Source organism: Balaenoptera borealis, assembly GCF_965194805.1.
Source record: "Balaenoptera borealis genome assembly, chromosome: 12".
NCBI lineage: Eukaryota > Metazoa > Chordata > Mammalia > Artiodactyla > Balaenopteridae > Balaenoptera > Balaenoptera borealis.
In genome coordinates, this window is record NC_138869.1 from 31,459,077 (window position 1) to 31,476,091 (window position 17,015).

The 17,015-nt window shown below is 40.0% G+C and overlaps 1 protein-coding gene across 6 annotated transcripts in view; it reads right to left on the minus strand.

Moving 5' to 3' along the window:
* Positions 1–17,015, minus strand: part of PTPRG (protein tyrosine phosphatase receptor type G) — a 718,755-nt gene that overhangs the window by 30,136 nt on the left and 671,604 nt on the right. For all 6 annotated transcript variants that reach the window (XM_082344647.1, XM_082344649.1, XM_082344646.1 and 3 more), the window contains 5 exons: positions 15,994–16,085; positions 8,600–8,696; positions 2,503–2,585; positions 2,179–2,313; positions 1,012–1,146 (listed from right to left, as the gene is read on the minus strand). In XM_082344647.1, coding sequence (XP_082200773.1) covers positions 1,012–1,146; positions 2,179–2,313; positions 2,503–2,585; positions 8,600–8,696; positions 15,994–16,085 — 542 coding nt within the window. The remainder of the gene's footprint in view (positions 1–1,011; positions 1,147–2,178; positions 2,314–2,502; positions 2,586–8,599; positions 8,697–15,993; positions 16,086–17,015) is intronic.

Consider the following 17,015-nt stretch of genomic DNA (forward strand, 5'->3'; position numbering starts at 1 on the left):
ACAGCTCTATTACAGAGGACACAGATAAAAACAGTGCAGCTGATTTTTATATACTTCTGCTATTCTTGCAAAAAAACTATACACAGAAAGGACTGTTAACCTTGGGTCACAAATGGGCTTCAGAGCCACTGACAGTGCGTATAAAAATCTCGGTAAATGCGAATTCTTCTGGGGCAAGAGGGAGACAGTTTTATCCCATTCTCAAAGATGCCCAAGACTAAAAAAATAAATTAGGAACCACTGCTACAAACAACTCCCATACCTAAACCTCTGTAGAGTACTACTTCACATTTTCCTAATGAGCATCTGTCTTGAGTTCATAGTACTGCTACAGTGATCTATGAGTCTCGATGGGACAGTGGATTTTTCAACAAGAGAAACTGAGATAGCTTGAAAGCACCATTTTCTCAAGGTGTAATTCTCAGGATGGTAACAGTTCTACTACAGAGAAGGGTTTTATCTTTAAGTCACATTAGGAAACACGACAAAGTTATATCGGTTTCTTAACTCTAGCACTCTGGGTACTTGTGTTCCTTGTAAATTTCTAAGGGGGAATACATACTCCGTGGCATTCATTTTCCATACTTACTGAAGCACAGAATTTGATTTTTGCAAGCATCTTGCAGGGCTAGTATCCCTTGGGACACACTTTGGGAAACAATGCTTTAAAGCTGTCAGAAAATTGGAATTAAAAAGCTGAATCACCAAACAAACAGATGCTGCCATATTTGCTGGTTACCAAAACCTCAGAGGACCTTTTTTTTCCCCCCAAATGAAGCCTCCTTCATGAAGAGATTAAAGAACTCAATCAGGCCGTTAAATTCTATTATGTGCTTTGCCAGTATCTTTCACACCATACACTGATGTCAATCAAAAGAGTTGTGAAAAAAATGTTTCAAAAATACTTTTTTAAAAACCAAGTTGGTTATGAGAGTTGGCCTTAGTCGCACAGTAATTTTCATACTAGTTTAAAAAGAGATGCCCTGGCAGCCCACCCAACTCCTTCAATACCTTTTTCACTTTTGTATTTCGGACTGAAAAACGACGAACAGTATAGCAGGCGTGTACTTTTGTGCTCTTCAGTGTGACAATAATGTTTCCATACTCCTCACTGTTCTCTGTGGGCCAATACTGATCACATTTTCGCTGCAAAAAAGAAAAAAGCTGTAAATTATAACTGCAACTGATGCACAATTCCAATGTTGATAATGTGGTTTCAAATGACGGTGTTGAGACACAGGCCATATTACCACGTGGTTGACTAAAAAAGGAATGCATGGGCTGAAGTCCCTGCAGGCAGATGTGACCTCTGAAGAGGTTAATCTTGGGACACATTTGGGCAAGATCATTTGAGAAATGGGCCTAGTATTCGTGATCATCCTTCAACACATGATGTACTTTAAAAGAAGGTCTAAGAAAAATCCTGTATATTTGACCTCTACGAAATGTGGGTAGGATATGTTATCAAGGGAGTTTAAGTATCATTTTGGGAGGCTGGCCTGCATTCACAGTTAACACAAAGTCTCTTGTAACTGTGAGAGCCTTTGTGTTAAAAACTGGGTCACCAAAGGCAAAACAGGGATTCCACCATCCAAGTGAAGCAGTAGTGATTCTGAGTTACCAGCCAGAGCCTGGATCCTTATTCCAGCTTAAATGCACGTCTAATGTAAGCTCATAACCCAATAAAGTTAACATATGAATCATCATCTTAAAAAAAGGTTCTCTTAGTCACGGTCAAGGTGTTTAAGCAGTCTTTACTCCCCCCAGTGTGAACTATTAGTAGTTCCTTGACTAAACGGTTTCTTCCAACGTCCCTGCTTTTGTTCTTTCTCTCCCAGATACTTAGAACGTCCCTCCTTCTCTTTTCTAGCCTGTGTAACTCTTCCTCCTCCTCTTTCACTGTTCAAATCTCACCTCAAATATTAACTAACTCTTTAAAAAAAATCTCTGTACTAGAGGATGCATTCCTGTGCTTTGCAGCACCCCCCTAATTAATACCCTATTCACCTCGATCATCATGTTTAATCCACTCTGGTAAGTGCCTAGCTCACTTTCCTGGCAGGGAGGACACTTCTCATTTCTCTAACTCTTTCGGCCTTGCCAAGTTTCTACCCTACAGCGGTACTCCACAAATATTTTTTTGAATGAAGGTACACGATTAAGCCAACAAGTTCTTACTCTTCCTTTTTCCACAAGGTTCGTAATCATGACAATGATTCCAGTGTTTTGTTCCCAAATCATCCTCCAGAAATCTTCAAACGTAGACTTTAACGGTCCCTGGGTGGCGATGTAGGCTTTCGCTTTGTTGTAACCCTTCAAAGATGACACAGCACAAAGTAAGATGAAAGCAGTATCACAGACCAGTTAATAATTCAAGTGCCTTCCGTATTGAGTAGGCTGTGCTTCTCGTGTGAGCTCTGTGCGGTATGAAAACACATTCAACAGTCTCTGCAGCACTCTTCATTTATCAGAAACAGGTTTATAAAAACATTTCTGACTTACATCGACATAGTTTGCATTAATGTAGTCGCTGTGCTTAGAGTCTTTTCCTGGTAAAGGTCTTAACTTCACCCTACTGTGATCATCTACAGAGGATAAGAAAAAAAAAAAGCAAAAACAAAATGTATAATTCAAAAACTAGCAGCATTCTAAAGCACAAAACAAGGCAAAGGGGCAACATGGCATCTCCCAGAGTGGCCCGAGAAACCTTCTGGCAGAAGAACAACTAAAAATTCAAAGCTACAGCATTCAAACCCATCTCCAAACCATAGGGACACTCCTACCTCATGCTCTGACCTGTGAGTGCTAATATGCAAGAAATGCAAATTGTGGTCCTTATTAGTTCATGTAAAACAATTCAAGTTGCAACCCTCCCAGATTTCCTCGTCCTATATTTTAAAACCAGTTTCCAAGGCCTTTGATTACTCATGCCCCACCCCCTCCCCATTGATACAAATATAAAAAGGTGATTTTATTAGATCAAGTCCAGAACGTCTATTTTCCGGAGGTGCCATTGCTAAATTCAGTTGGACTCCCCATCACCCCAGCAGACCCTGAGTAACTGAGGGAGCCAGAGCTTGCTTCTAAGAGTAATCTCTTCACAGGAATCTGAAGTCCATGATCAGATTTAAGATCCACTTAACCTTCCCCTACGAACAAAAGGTGAGTGGTGATATGTGCCTCTGGTTGCCCAACAGAATGAGCTTGTATTTATAGGATAACAAACAAAAGAAAGCTGAGGTCATACTTTTATTTTTCCCTAGCTAGAAAGAGAATGGGCAAAAGCCCGATTTCCATTTCTATTTATAATCATGATCGTAAAAGGCTCGTTCAAAAAGAAGTCCAATGAGTGGATTAGCCTAGACATTACTGACCCCAGACTATATCAAGCACTTCTGGAAAGCCCTCCACATTCTTGAAACTGTGAATTGCTTTTGTTGTGCTGACAAACTCTCAGACTGCAATGAATCTGAACAGGGGCTGCCTGATACAAATGGGCCCCAACTGAAAATACTCTCCTAGGGCATCTGGATCCTATGCCTTAGGAGCATTATATTGTTACTTGTCAGACTGACAAAGAGGAACACATGCTCCTCAAGTTGCACAATTCATATTTCATCAAAAAGGTAACAGACTAGCTAAAAAGATCAATACTGGAGGTGGCATCCACGTGTGCCTTGAAAGCTGTGATGGCTCCATGAGAGAAGGCTCTTCCTATATTGTGTTCCAGGCACATTCATGGACTAATTTTACTTGTTCCATAACATTTCTATGCTACTCCTTGCTATATAAAGGCATTAATATAGGGGTCGACCAAGGTGCCGGGTTATGTGCCCAGAGTCTAACCAAATGGCCAAGAGAGCACCAAAACCCAGCTCTCTGAACTTATGAAAATAAAACCACATCTAATTTGAATTTGTGAAAGTAAAACCTCAAATGAACTTGTGAAAGTAAAACATGTCTAACAAGAACTGGTGGTTTTGTGACAAAACACGATGACCCTTGGGCACATCACACAGAAGTTGCCTTGATTTCCTCCCTCTTCTCTGCCACATACTTTTAGCTAAGGCAATGAGCTCACTAGAAGTAGAGGTTGCTATGGTGGAGAGTGATGTGTGTGGACATATGCAAGGCATATACACGTGTATATCTCTGCCTGACTTATATGGTTAGAAATGAGGTCTATAAATATGGACAAGTCCTCACAATCTCAGGAAGGTGAGCCTTGACTGGCTTGGCCAACAAATACTGCCAGAGTCAATCTATCCAAAGACTGGCAAGAAAAGAAAAGTTTTACTCTTCTTTCTTGTTCTCTTCTTTTCCTTCTCCTCATTCTCTCAGGTAACTGAAACAAATACTCTCATTCAAAAATGACTTTTGGTTCTTTTAAAATGTTTTCTAGAAGATGTAAAACTACATTCACAGATGACATGATCCTGTATATAGAAACCCTAAGGTCATATATGACAACACACACAGCTAACATCATACTCAATGGTGAAAAGCTGAAAGCTTTTCCTCTAAGAATGGGAACAAGATAAGGATGTCCACTCTTGCCATTTTTATTTATCGTGGTATTGGAAGTGCTAGCCAGTGCAGTTAGGCAAGAAAGAGAAATAAAAAGCATCCAAATTAGAAAGGAAGAAGTAAAACTGGTACTATCTGCAGATGACCTGACATTATATATAGAAAATCCTAAAGACTCCATCAAAAAACTGTTAGAACTAATAAATGAATTCAGTAAAGATGCAGGATACAAAATCAATACACAAAAATCGATTGAATTTCTATACAGTAATAATGAACTATCAGAAAGAGAAATTGAGAAAACAATCCCATTTACAATTGCATCAAAAAGAACAAAACACCTAGGAATAAACTTAACCAAGGAGGTGAAAGACCTGTGTATTGAAAACTCTAAGACATTAATAAAAGAAACTGAAGAAGACACAAATAAATGGAAAGATAGTCCATGCTCATGGACTGGAAGAATTAATATTGTTAACATGTCCATACTACTACCCAAAGCAATCTACAGATTCAATGCAATACCTATCAAAATTCCAATGGCATTTTTCACATAAATAGAACAAACTATCCTAAAATGTGTGTGGAACCATAAAAGACCTCAAATAGCCAAAGCCATCTTGAGAAAGAAGGACAAAGCTGGAGGCATCACACCCCCGACTTCAAATTATATTACAAAGCTATAATAATTAAAACAGTATGGTACTGGCATAAAAACAGACACACAGATCAATGGAACAGAGTAGACAGCCCATAAATAAACCCACACATATATGGTCCATTGGTTTATGACAAAAGGGCCAGGAATATACAATGGGGAAAGGACAGTCTCTTCAATAAATAGTGTTGGGAAAAGTGGACAGCCACATGCAAAAGAATGAAACTGGACCACTACAGTCCACCATACATAAAAATTAACTCAAAATGGATTAAAACCTTGAGTTTAAGACCTGAAATCATAAAACTCCTAGGAAAAAACAACAGAGAAAAAAAGCTCCTTGACATAAGTCTTGGCAGTGATTTTTTTCAATCTGACACCAAAACCAAAAGCAACAAAAGCAAAAATAAACAAGTGGAACTACATCAAACTAAAAAGTTTCTGCACAGCAAAGGAAACCATCAACAAAATGAAAAGGCAGCTTACCGAGGGGGAGAAAATATTTGCAAATCATGCATCTGATGAGGGGTTGACATCCAAAATATATAAATAACTCACACAAATCAATAGCTAGCAAAACGAGCAATCAGTTAAAATATGGGCAGAGGACCTAAATAGCCATTTTTCCAAAGAAAACATATAGATGGCCAATGGGTACATGAAAAGGTGCTCAACATCACTAATCTTCAGGGAGATGCATATCAAAACCATGATGACATATCACCTCACACCTGTTAGAGTGGCTATTAACAAAAATATGGAAAATAACAAGGGTCACACAACTGTTAGAACTAATGAGTTCGGTCAATGTGGTAAGATACAAGATCAACATAACATACAAAAATCAATTATATTTCTATACACTAGCAATTAACAGTCTGAAAATATCAAGTGAACAATTACATCCAAAAGAATAAAATACTTAGAAATAAATTTAATAAAAGCACAACACTTGTAAAATGCAGATTGCTGAAAGGAATAAAAGATGACCTATATAAATGGAAAGACATCCCATCTTCATAAATTGGCAGACCTAATTTTGTTAAGATGGCAATGCTCCCCATATTCATCTATAGATTCAAAATAATCCGTATTAAAATCCCAGCTACCTTTTTTGCAGTAATAGACAGGTTGATCCTGAAATTTATAAGAAAGTACAAGGGATCCAGAATAGCCTAAACAACCTTGAAAAAGAAGAGCAACTCACAGTTTCCAATTTCAAAACTTATTACAAAGTCAGTAATCAAGACAGTGTGGCAATGACATAAGGATAGACATACAGATTAATGAAAAAGAAAGGAAAGTCTGGAAATAAACCCTCACACTTATGGTCAGTTGATTTTTGGTGGGGTGCTAAGGCAATTCAATGGGGGAAAGAAGAGTCTTTTCAACAAATGGTGCTGGGACAACTGGATATCAACATGCAGAAGAATGAACCTGGACCCCTACCTCACACCATATACACAAATTAACTCAAATGGATCAAAGACGTAAATGTAAGAGCTAAGACCAAAAAACTGTGACAGGTGTAAATATTCATGATCTTGGATTAGGCACTGGTTCGTTGGATGTGAGAACAAGACCACAGGCAACCAAAGAAAAATACACTGAATTTCACCAAAATTTTAAAAATCTGTACTTCAAAGGATATCATCAAGAAAGTGAAAAGACAATGCACAGAATAGAAGAAAATATTTACAAACTATATATCTGATAAGGGATTTGTATCTAGAATCTATAAAGAACTCAACAATAGAAAGACAAGTAATCCAATTAAAAAATGGGCAAAGGATCTGAACAGACATTTCTCCAAAGAACATATACAGGTGGCCAATAAATACATGAATAGATGTTCAACATCACTGATCATTAGGGAAATGCAAATCAAAACTACCCTGAGATACGACTTCACGCTCATTAGGATGGCTATTATCAAAAAAACATAGTAACAAGTGTTGGCAAGGATGTGGAAACGTTGGAACCTGCATATATTGCTACTGGGAATGTAAAATGGTGTAGCCACTTCGGTAAACAGTTGGGAAGTTCTTCAAAATGTTACACATAAAGTTACCATATGACCTAGCTATTCAATTCCTAAGTATATACCCAAGAGAGTTGAAAATATATGTCTGTACAAAACCTTGTACACAAATGTTCATAGCAGCCTTCTTCGTACTAGTCAAAAAGTAGAAACAACTTAAATGTCCATCAAATGAGAAATGAATATGTGGTATATCCATAGCACAGAGTATTATTCAGCCATAAAAAGGAATGAAGTAGTGATACAAGCCACACCATGGGTATACCTTAAAAACATCATGCCAAGTAGAAGTGACACAAAAGGCCATATATTGTATGATTCCATTTATATGAACTATCCAGAACAGGCAAACACATAGAGAAAGAAAGTAGGTACGTGGTTTCTAGGGACTTTGGGAGAGGGAGGAATTGGGAATGACTGCTCATGGGTAAGGAAGTTTCTTGTTGGGGTCCTGAAAATGTTCTAAAATTAGATGGTGGTGATGGTTGTACAACTCTGTGTCGATAATAAAAACCACTGAAATTCACTTTAAATTCAAATTAATGTTAAAATGGGTGAATTTTATATGGTATGTGAATTACATCTCAGTAAAGTATTATTTAAAAGAACTATCTATAGTAGCGTGCAGATTTAAGTGGTCCGATTTAAATGCGCTATTACATAAAATTGCAAGTACTGTGTTCTTTACCATAGTGTATGTTAACCATAAACATCTGTGCCCCTGCCCTTAATACAGAAGTGTATATTTTCAGCCAGTGACCCAAGCCACAATGTCTACAAAAAGAGGCCTTCTAGCCACAAAAGTAGCCTGTCCTCTTAGGGTATTCCTTGAGGCTCTGTAAGAAGAACACTTTATTTGTTTGCGTCCTGAACTTCCAGGGTATTCTTGACCCTGGAAATGTTTTGGACAGGACTAAGCACATGGGCCACAAGGACTGGTGTAAACTAATTACCTAATCTTAGAGAGACTACTTTGAAATTCAACTTCCTTGATTCAGTTCCCAGTATTTCCATTTGTGTTAAAAGACTTGGCTCTCATTGGTTAAGAACAATGTCAAGATAGCGACATGACATTACATTTTGGTTCCCAGCATCAGATATGAAATCACTTCATGTAAAAACAGTAAAGCTCAGAACATTTCCTTCGATCACCTGATTATTAAGCAGAGATCTGACAGCTTCGTGAAAGACTCAGCGGGCAGAGAATGTCCCCACTTCTTCTTCCACACTGTTGAAGATGGGCTAATGAGAGGTTAACTTGCAAGTGTAATTTTCTCTTGGCATCCTGATTCTGATTGCTTGCCTTTCAGCTTATACCCAGCAGAAAGATTTCATTTCCCCACAGTTAAGATAGTTTAAAGTTTATTACTCACATGCTAAAATGTTGATGTATCTGTTTTTGTGCTTGTTATCTGGATGATTAGAATGTTCTGCAGTGATGTTCATATCAGCTGTACAGCGCTGGACCTCCTAGAGAAGAAAACAAACATTGAGATTTCAAAGATTTTTAGACACGCTTTAGACGTTTAACAACAAGGTCGTAGAAAGAAAGGAACTATTTACATCCAAAAGCACAGAGTATTTACACACTTCCCAGCCACAGGCCACCGTTACCTCCCCAAACTCAACTTCAGAAATGATTACTGACATATTAATAACAAACGTATGAAGGATGTGAACAAAATAAAAGGATTTCATTCTTTACTAATTCATCAACTATCTACTTTATTCCAGATTTTGACCTAGGCATGGGGATTACAAAATAGTATCTCCTTTTGAATATGTCGCAGTCGGATGGCTGAGAACAACATGTAGAAGGATGATGACAGTCAAATGTGATTAGTAGAAAAGAGGCCTGAAGAAACTGATGGGAACACAGAGGAAGGCTTTAGACAGGAGATGATTCACCCGGGCCTTAAAGGATGAACAGGAATATTCCAGGCAGAAGAATAATCTCCACCATGATTTGCAATATGCTTATATTATAGTCCTTACAGCCTCATTTTATAACTAACAGACTACAAATTGACTGTACTCAGCCCTGAAATGACACTAATAGAACTTAAACAGTTGTCATATCTGGCTCAAATATATATGGCTCTGATGCGTTATTTGTTAACTCTGAATTTATTTACGTTATCCTTCTTTAGAAAAACAGCAGTGGGAGAAGCAACTCTCCTCTCCGGTCACCTTTGCCATGGATAGAAACATCATCCATTAGCCTGATACAAGATTGCTAAAAAGCCACATTTTTCTACCCTGTGTGCTTCAAACCCAAGACTGCACTGGCGCGAACTAATAAGGGAAGTCATTAGCAGCGCACAGCTGCGGCAAAGAGCAGGGACAAAGTGACACAAGATGATCAGGAGAAATGTTTTACACGTAACAGATGTAACAGAGTTTACGAGCGTGCAGACTTTTCTTCACAAAGGAGTTGCATAGCAATTACGGATGATTTCCACAGCATTTACATCACGCATAATGAAACAGGGAACTGGCTGTCTTTCATACTTGCAAAATACTTAGGAGGAACTCACTGTGATCAAAGAACTTAACTAAGGTATAAAAACAATGGGTCACTAACTATTCAAAGAAACCATATTCATGGACACCCGATTCCTAGAGGATATATATATATTCAATTTTTCATAATTGTAGGCATTCCCAGTGGAAGGGAGGGAGGGAGGGAAGGAGGGAGGGAAGGAAGGAAGGAAGAAGGAAGGAAGCAAAAGAAGGAAGGAAAGGAAGGAAGCAAAGAAAAAAAAGAAGACCCACAGGCATTAATCCAACACACCTCTCTGGGGAAAGTGTGCGTTTCATGACAATTCTTTATCTTTTCTTACTTTTACTAAATGTGATAAACTCTGATACTTGCTATTCTATCTAAAATGGTTTATAACCTACAGTTTGGCAAATGCTGGTTTAAAGGGCCTTAAGGCTGCCTTTGGCTCTTTTCTCTAAAATAGATAATAAAATGTGAGCACAATGGAATGAGTCTGATATCTTAACATCTCCAAGAACAGAAGCAACGCTAGCCGCTAGCCGTACTCAGAATATTTGCCTTTTAGAACTGCCTTGAAAGCCTGACGTGTGCTCTTCTAAATAGTTGCAGGGCCAGAAAACCTTTGAAAATGGATTTGTATTCTGGAAGACAGTTCAATCTGTACACAAATCCGTGAAATAAGCTGACATGCTTTGGTTTCTGGGTTTTGAAGGTCATACCTTTGGCATGTACCTCTTCAGGGCTGAGCTGCTCAGATATCTTGTGCTGAGCTTTCAGCTTTTAGTACTTTAGTTTGAGATTCGCTTTGTTTATTGATATTTTTTTCCCATTGTGTGGCTCTGACCACACACTATGGACTGAGGTGGGGCCTCTATTACAGTCTAATGCAATTGACCAAGCCTGCGTGGGAGCAGCTGTCTGTACTGTTTAAAGCAGCCATTCAATATGGCCAATCAAACTCTGTGTTATCTAAAACTCTTGGTCTGATCCGTTGCCTCTATTTCACTTTTCCAATTATATGAATGACAGAAAACAAAGGATAGTCATAAATAACGTTAAATCTGATTTTATGAGAACCCAAGGGGTTTGCCTATGGCCTTCTGATTTTGTCTTGTGGATAATAATGTCATCTGTAATTCCTTGCAGTACTGCCTGACTCATTTAGATGCTGATAATATCATCTGATCCTGGAGTGGCTTTTCTCCATCAGAACTGGCATTTCAAAGTTAATGTGATTTTAATAGGTGTTAAAACCTTTTGAAGTGACACTGGCCGATAGAGTGTGTATAGTAAAGTTACCTGTTCAGCACCCTGATAAAAAGTTTAAGATTTAAGCTTGTTTGTACTTTACTGTCTCTATAACAGAGCTGGTATTCTCAAAATGAATATTCTGCGAAGGAACAGGCACACGATCACAGAAAAGAGCCAACTGAGAACAAGAGATTTAAAATAAAGTATAACTTAAAAAAACGAACAAACAAAACCACTAAAAGCTGACAGGCACAGAATTCTTGGGAGATGATACAGACTACATCACCTCCTGCCTGGAGTTGTGGATGTGAAAGGCTGTCCAAAGGGCACATGGTGACCTACTGTCCTCCCATTCGGTAGCTCAAATTGAAAAAAAGAAGCCAACCAGAACAGATCTAGAAATCTTTCAGATTACTCAGCTTCACAGTGAAGCAAGCTGAGAAGGAAATATTTTGGAGCTGGTGACCAAGTGTTAGACCGAGTGTGTATAACTTTCTTAGTGCCTGAGTTCAGGCAGCCCACAACTGTGTTCAGGGGACTGCTGTACACAAGGTTAAGTCATGACCACAGCTCAGTGCTTTGTTTCGTGTCGGACTCAGAGCTGGCCCTCGCCAGGTACTGGTCACACTCATCTTCCTACCTCTACTCTCCTCCGCTCAGGCTACAAACTGCTGCCGCCCTGATTTTCTTCAAACGCTGCTTTGACTTTGCTGTTCTCTCACTCAGACACCTCTAGAGAGACGCCAGATTCCTTAGCCAGGCTTTCAAGGTCCCATCCTATTTTCCACCCACTCCCTTCCCAATGCCACACAGTTTTAACTCTATGCCCCTTGAACAGACCGTATGACCTCCTGCTCTGTGCTTCACTGCCATTTTCCTTGCTAAGAATGCCTGTCCTTCTCTCCCCCATCCGAATCCATATGTCTTTATCTAAAATGACTGCCTTCCCCTCCAGAAAACCAACCCATCTTTGGAGAGTACATCACAGTGTCTATCATACTGCAGCTGGTCTATAAAATAGAATTATTTTTCCTGTACGATCTGTGAAATTTGGCTAACGTACGTTTTTTCTCACTCTTTATAAAAACCTCAACTTAAGCAACTATGATGTTTTTCATGATAAGGGTTTAAAATGTTTTCCTGTGGGACATTTAAGACCCACACTGGCATTTTGTCACCGAGGCTCCGGAAACTCGACAGGGCCATTTTCTGCCATCCTGCAGGCAGCATTCTTTCTGCAGCTCTCCGCCTCTGTCAGGAACTCGTGGTGTGTGTCATCGGCAACACGAGAACTCTGCACCTTACATAAAGCGATTGTGGCCACTGGTCCCTTGGCACATGAGCTCAGGTGGACAAAGCTTTCTTCTCTTGATTTAAGATGAGCAACTGGCCCAAATTTAGCTCAGCTGGAGTTAATTGTAACAGACCTGATCCCCCAAAGGATCTTGTCAAGGGGTATTGGACCTCTGGCCTCATCTCTGCACTCAGCCTTTAAACCTGTGATGCTCCTGACCCCTGCCTATTAATTCTGTTGACCCACAGGGCCTTGGAGCTCCCCTGATCTTGAAAGATTATATGCTAGCATCGCGCCTCTGGAAGCCTCCTGGATTATGACTGGGGAGGCCGGGGAAGAGTGAGGTTGTAGTCAGCTAAGGTAGCCAAGGGAACAGTCACTGAACACTATCCTGGCATAAGGAATGACGTTATTTCCAGTGACTGCAAAATCTGCTAGAGGTATAATGTCCCCAGCTTTTAACAGCCTCCAAAATTTATCTGACAAGGACCAAAAGCTTGCTTTCAGCATCACCTCCAAACAAAGACTCAAAATTACCAGTGAATCATTTCTCATTCTCCTCCAAGCAGCAAAGTTCTGAACGTATGACAGCTATTCACCACCTTTGTTTTTTTCCATTTCCCTCCAAGATTTGAAATCAAGATGGGGCAAATAGAACTTCTGCAGAAATACCCAATCAAAATACATAGGAGCCTTTCTCCTTTGCTCTCCTCCAGAACTTCATTTCTGTATTAGCACTTATTTTGCTTTGCCCTCTTTCTACTTTAGCTGTGTATACTCTAGTCTTCCCCCATCAGGCTGAACTCCCTGAGGGCAAGCTCTCTGTCCAATTCATCTGTGTGCCTTATACCATGTAGGTGTACTCAGTACCTGTGGAGAATAGCAGGTACTCAGAGAATGCTAGGTACTCAGTAACTGCAGAATGAGTTGCTTTAACTCCTCTTAATGGGCAAATATTCACTGTTCAGTGGTTTCCTCTATAATCTTAAGATTAGTTCTTTGACTAATTTTAGGCCTCTATTCAGAGGTTATATAAGATTTTTATAAGTCAGATTCTCAGCCCTCTGGGAAGGCTCTAGCCCATAAAGATCATGTACTGGGCTCCCAGTACTCTTGGCGGGGGCGGGAGGCTCCTTATTTTGACTGCTCCCCCCCCCCCCACCGCCCTTTTCTTGCCAAGGAACTCACTGGCCCATCAGCTGCATGATCAGTTTTAGACAATCACTGATAATCTTGGTTCTCTCTCCTTTGACTTCAGCTCATTATAGGACACTACTTCGATGAGAGTCTGGAGGGCATCAAGGTTAAACATGTGGGCTTGAGTCAGAAAGCCTTGGTCTTAAACCCTATTGCTGCCACTTCGTAACTGAATCACCCAATGCCTCAGTTTTCTCATGGGTAACTTTCCTCATCTGCAAAATAGGGACAGTAAAATAGCACACACCTCATGGGGTATTTCTGAGGAACGAGCAAAATAATCCAGGCAACCGTGCCAAGTAGATGCTGGCCGTCGTTATTCCACATAAAAGAAATCTGAGGTTGAGGTTACCACTCTCTTAATATGAGGGTTTTGTTTTATTGTTGTTAAATTACACAAAATCTCTCATCCTGACCTCCTTTTTACAGCCTATTACTATCTCTTGTTTATAAAAACAGCCTTGATCGCTTCTTATAGAGCCTGTTACCATTTTCCTTTCTAGCAGAGCTACCCAAAAGGAGTACTACTACTGTTTCAAAATACTTCAAATTCCCCCTAAATTAGATGATGACAGTATGTTAGTGAGCTTTTCTATGTCTCATTTCCCCCTTTACATGGCTGTCTTACTATTCTTTGAGGGAGAAAGGATGTTCTTCCTAGTCTGAAGAGCCCCGATTTGAAACCTTTCAAACCAGGACAGACTGTGAAATAACAACAGTAGAACAAAGCCTCCCTCCTCCCCGCCCTCCCTGTTCCAATCCTGAAACTACCAGAATAATACTTAAGCTAGAGAGTTCAATATAGGCGACAAAAGCTTCTAGCCACAGTTTTCTTTTTAGGATAGAAATAGGGTGCAGATGCCCAGGATTTGTTAACAGGCGTGATTTTGATGCAGCGAAGCCCATTTTGAGTCAGATCAAGTTTACAGAGGTGTAGCTGATTATTTTGAATAATTAAATGGTGTCAAAACCAGCTGTGATGAATAGCACTGGGGCCTCAAATCATAAATAATTGAGAAACTGGAGTTGCATTTGATCATCCTGATCAAATTCTCGTCTCTAGAGGATAAATGTTTGTCCCGAATACCATCAACATTGTTAAATGCCTCAATATTCTTGCTCAGTCATCCAGCCAACAGTCAATTGAACTAAATCACTTGAACACCACACACATGTGCTGTCCTCATGAATACAAAACGTTTGACTTTAAACCATGTGCTTTGTACTTGGACAGGCACCTTTTCTGGGGCAGCATCTAAGAGCCGCGTTAAACACTTGACGTGTTTTTGTTTGTTCCATGAAACATACGACTGCAGAATAAATCAGAGGGGTCCTTCTCTCTACCACCTTTGCTTTGCTTCTGCTCAAGAAATAAAACGAAAACAAAAAAGCTAGGAGAAGGACTTAATTTAAAACAAGTTGTCAATAAGGATGGCCTTTGGGGGACTCCAAATTTGCATAGAGACAGGGGCTTCTGGTCCTCTTTTTCTCTCTCCTTCTCCATGCGAAGTAACTGCACCTCCCAGCTGTATAGCTCCTGGGCGATCTCAAAGGGCTTACCTTCCAGTATTCCATGTGATCCCCAGAACCAATTTCGTGAAAAGAGGTGGGCAGGTTAGTGCCATCATCATCATTTCCATTTTAAAGCAGAAACGAGACAGAAAGGAATCGACTTACCCACAAAGCTAGAAGACAGCTGAGCTGCCATGAAAACTTGGCCTCCTCGGCACAACTCTTGCTGCCAGAGATGTGCCTTAGTGAAGCGCCTCAGTGAAGAAAAGGGCAGTCTGTTTAATAGCTCCTCATTGACACCCTGTCATTGCTGAGCTGGCACGAAACCCAGAGCTGGCAGGGTAGTGCGCGCTGCTCTCTACCTTGTCTCCTACGTCCCAGTTCTTAAAGCGTTCACCCACGTCTCCTCTCCAAGGGTTAATAGTCACGAAAACAACAGTCGACCTTTGCATGGGCTTAACAGTTAACCCAGCACTTTCCAGGATGTTAATCATTCGTTTTTTTCCAACATCGTTGGGGTTGGGGGTGACATCAGTGCCATTTTCAAAAATGAGGGAACTGGGGATCAGAAATGAAATGACTGGCTCAAGGATACTAAAGATCACTCCTGGTGGAGCCAGCTTCAGATCCCTCAGACTTCACATCTGCTGTCTCCGCTACACCTTGTACATCCCAGAAGTGACACAGAATGAGAAGCCCTGTCCTTTGCATGATGACTGCTGCCCCAGTTAGAATGCAGATGAAGAGAGAATCTGAGGTTGCCTCTTTCCTGCCACTAAGTCTGTTCTTTCACAGAAGTGCACAAGCAACCCCCTTTCACCTCATTTTTACTGGGAAAAGAGGGCCTGTTAAAACTCTAAGTGTAAGGAAAAGAAAAAAGAGAATCAAGTCCCCACTTTCCTCAGTGACTGCTTCTGTTATGCTTGAAACACATTCACTTCAAGCTTACAAAAATCCCTGTAAAATAAGAGTTAGCTTTCAGGAAACAAATTTCTGGTTTTGAAACATACCTCAAAATCCTCAGAGAACCCATGCTGGTTATTAGAATAGAGCTCACCGATGTGTTTAACAAACTGTTTGACAGGAATGGCTTCCATGTCATCTGTGGGAATAAAACAATATTCAGAGTCACAAAGAATACTTCCATAAACAAATAACACTGATAAGGGATTACTGAAGACAGATATTTGATTTTTGCAGAGACTGATGTAATTGTATCACCTGAAATAGATGTCTTCAAGAAAAGTCTCTGGATTTACTTGACATTAGGGTCTCATTATGATTCTGAACGCCTAAATGCTAGGTTACACAGGGTTTTAAAACAGTCTTAAACTATTACCTTTATTCTTTATATTCAAGGCAACTTATGTAGTTAAATCACCACATCATACTCTTAACTAAAATTCTGAGCTTACCAAGGGTACTTATTTGTTAAGAAATGTTATCACACCCTACATTTTTCAAAACCTTGCTATTCAGTGGGGTCCAGCTTGAAGTTGGAACAACTAAGTCCTATTTCTGATCTCTGAAGTCTAAGCAATCTTTATACACAATTACAGACAGGTGCCACTGTACCAGCGGGCTTCGGGTACAATGCCATCTATGTTTAAGTGTTCACAATTTTCGTTCAAGACAGCTGTGTCTACACAATGCCAAATAACCAGTTTGATGGAATTAACTGGATTTTTTTTGGTGTTGACAGACTAGGTGTAGATTCAGGAAGACTCCACATTGCAATTTATTTGTAGTGTTGTCACTTCAAAAGGACATTTTCAGTTCCTGAGCCCCAAGTGTGTTTTAAGCCGATTCACCCAGATCCACTCTGCTACTTGAGTACTGCCGGAACGCAGCCACACCCCGCTAACTGGAGCTCCCCAACCTCCTCTTTCCCTCCTTCCCTCGCCCCTCCCCCGCAAATATTTCCTTTTAAAAATACTCTGCTGAATTTGAGATAAACAACAGACATGACATTTACTTTATTCAGAGTGAAAGATCTTTGGCAAACGCACAAACATCTAAACTGCCACAGATG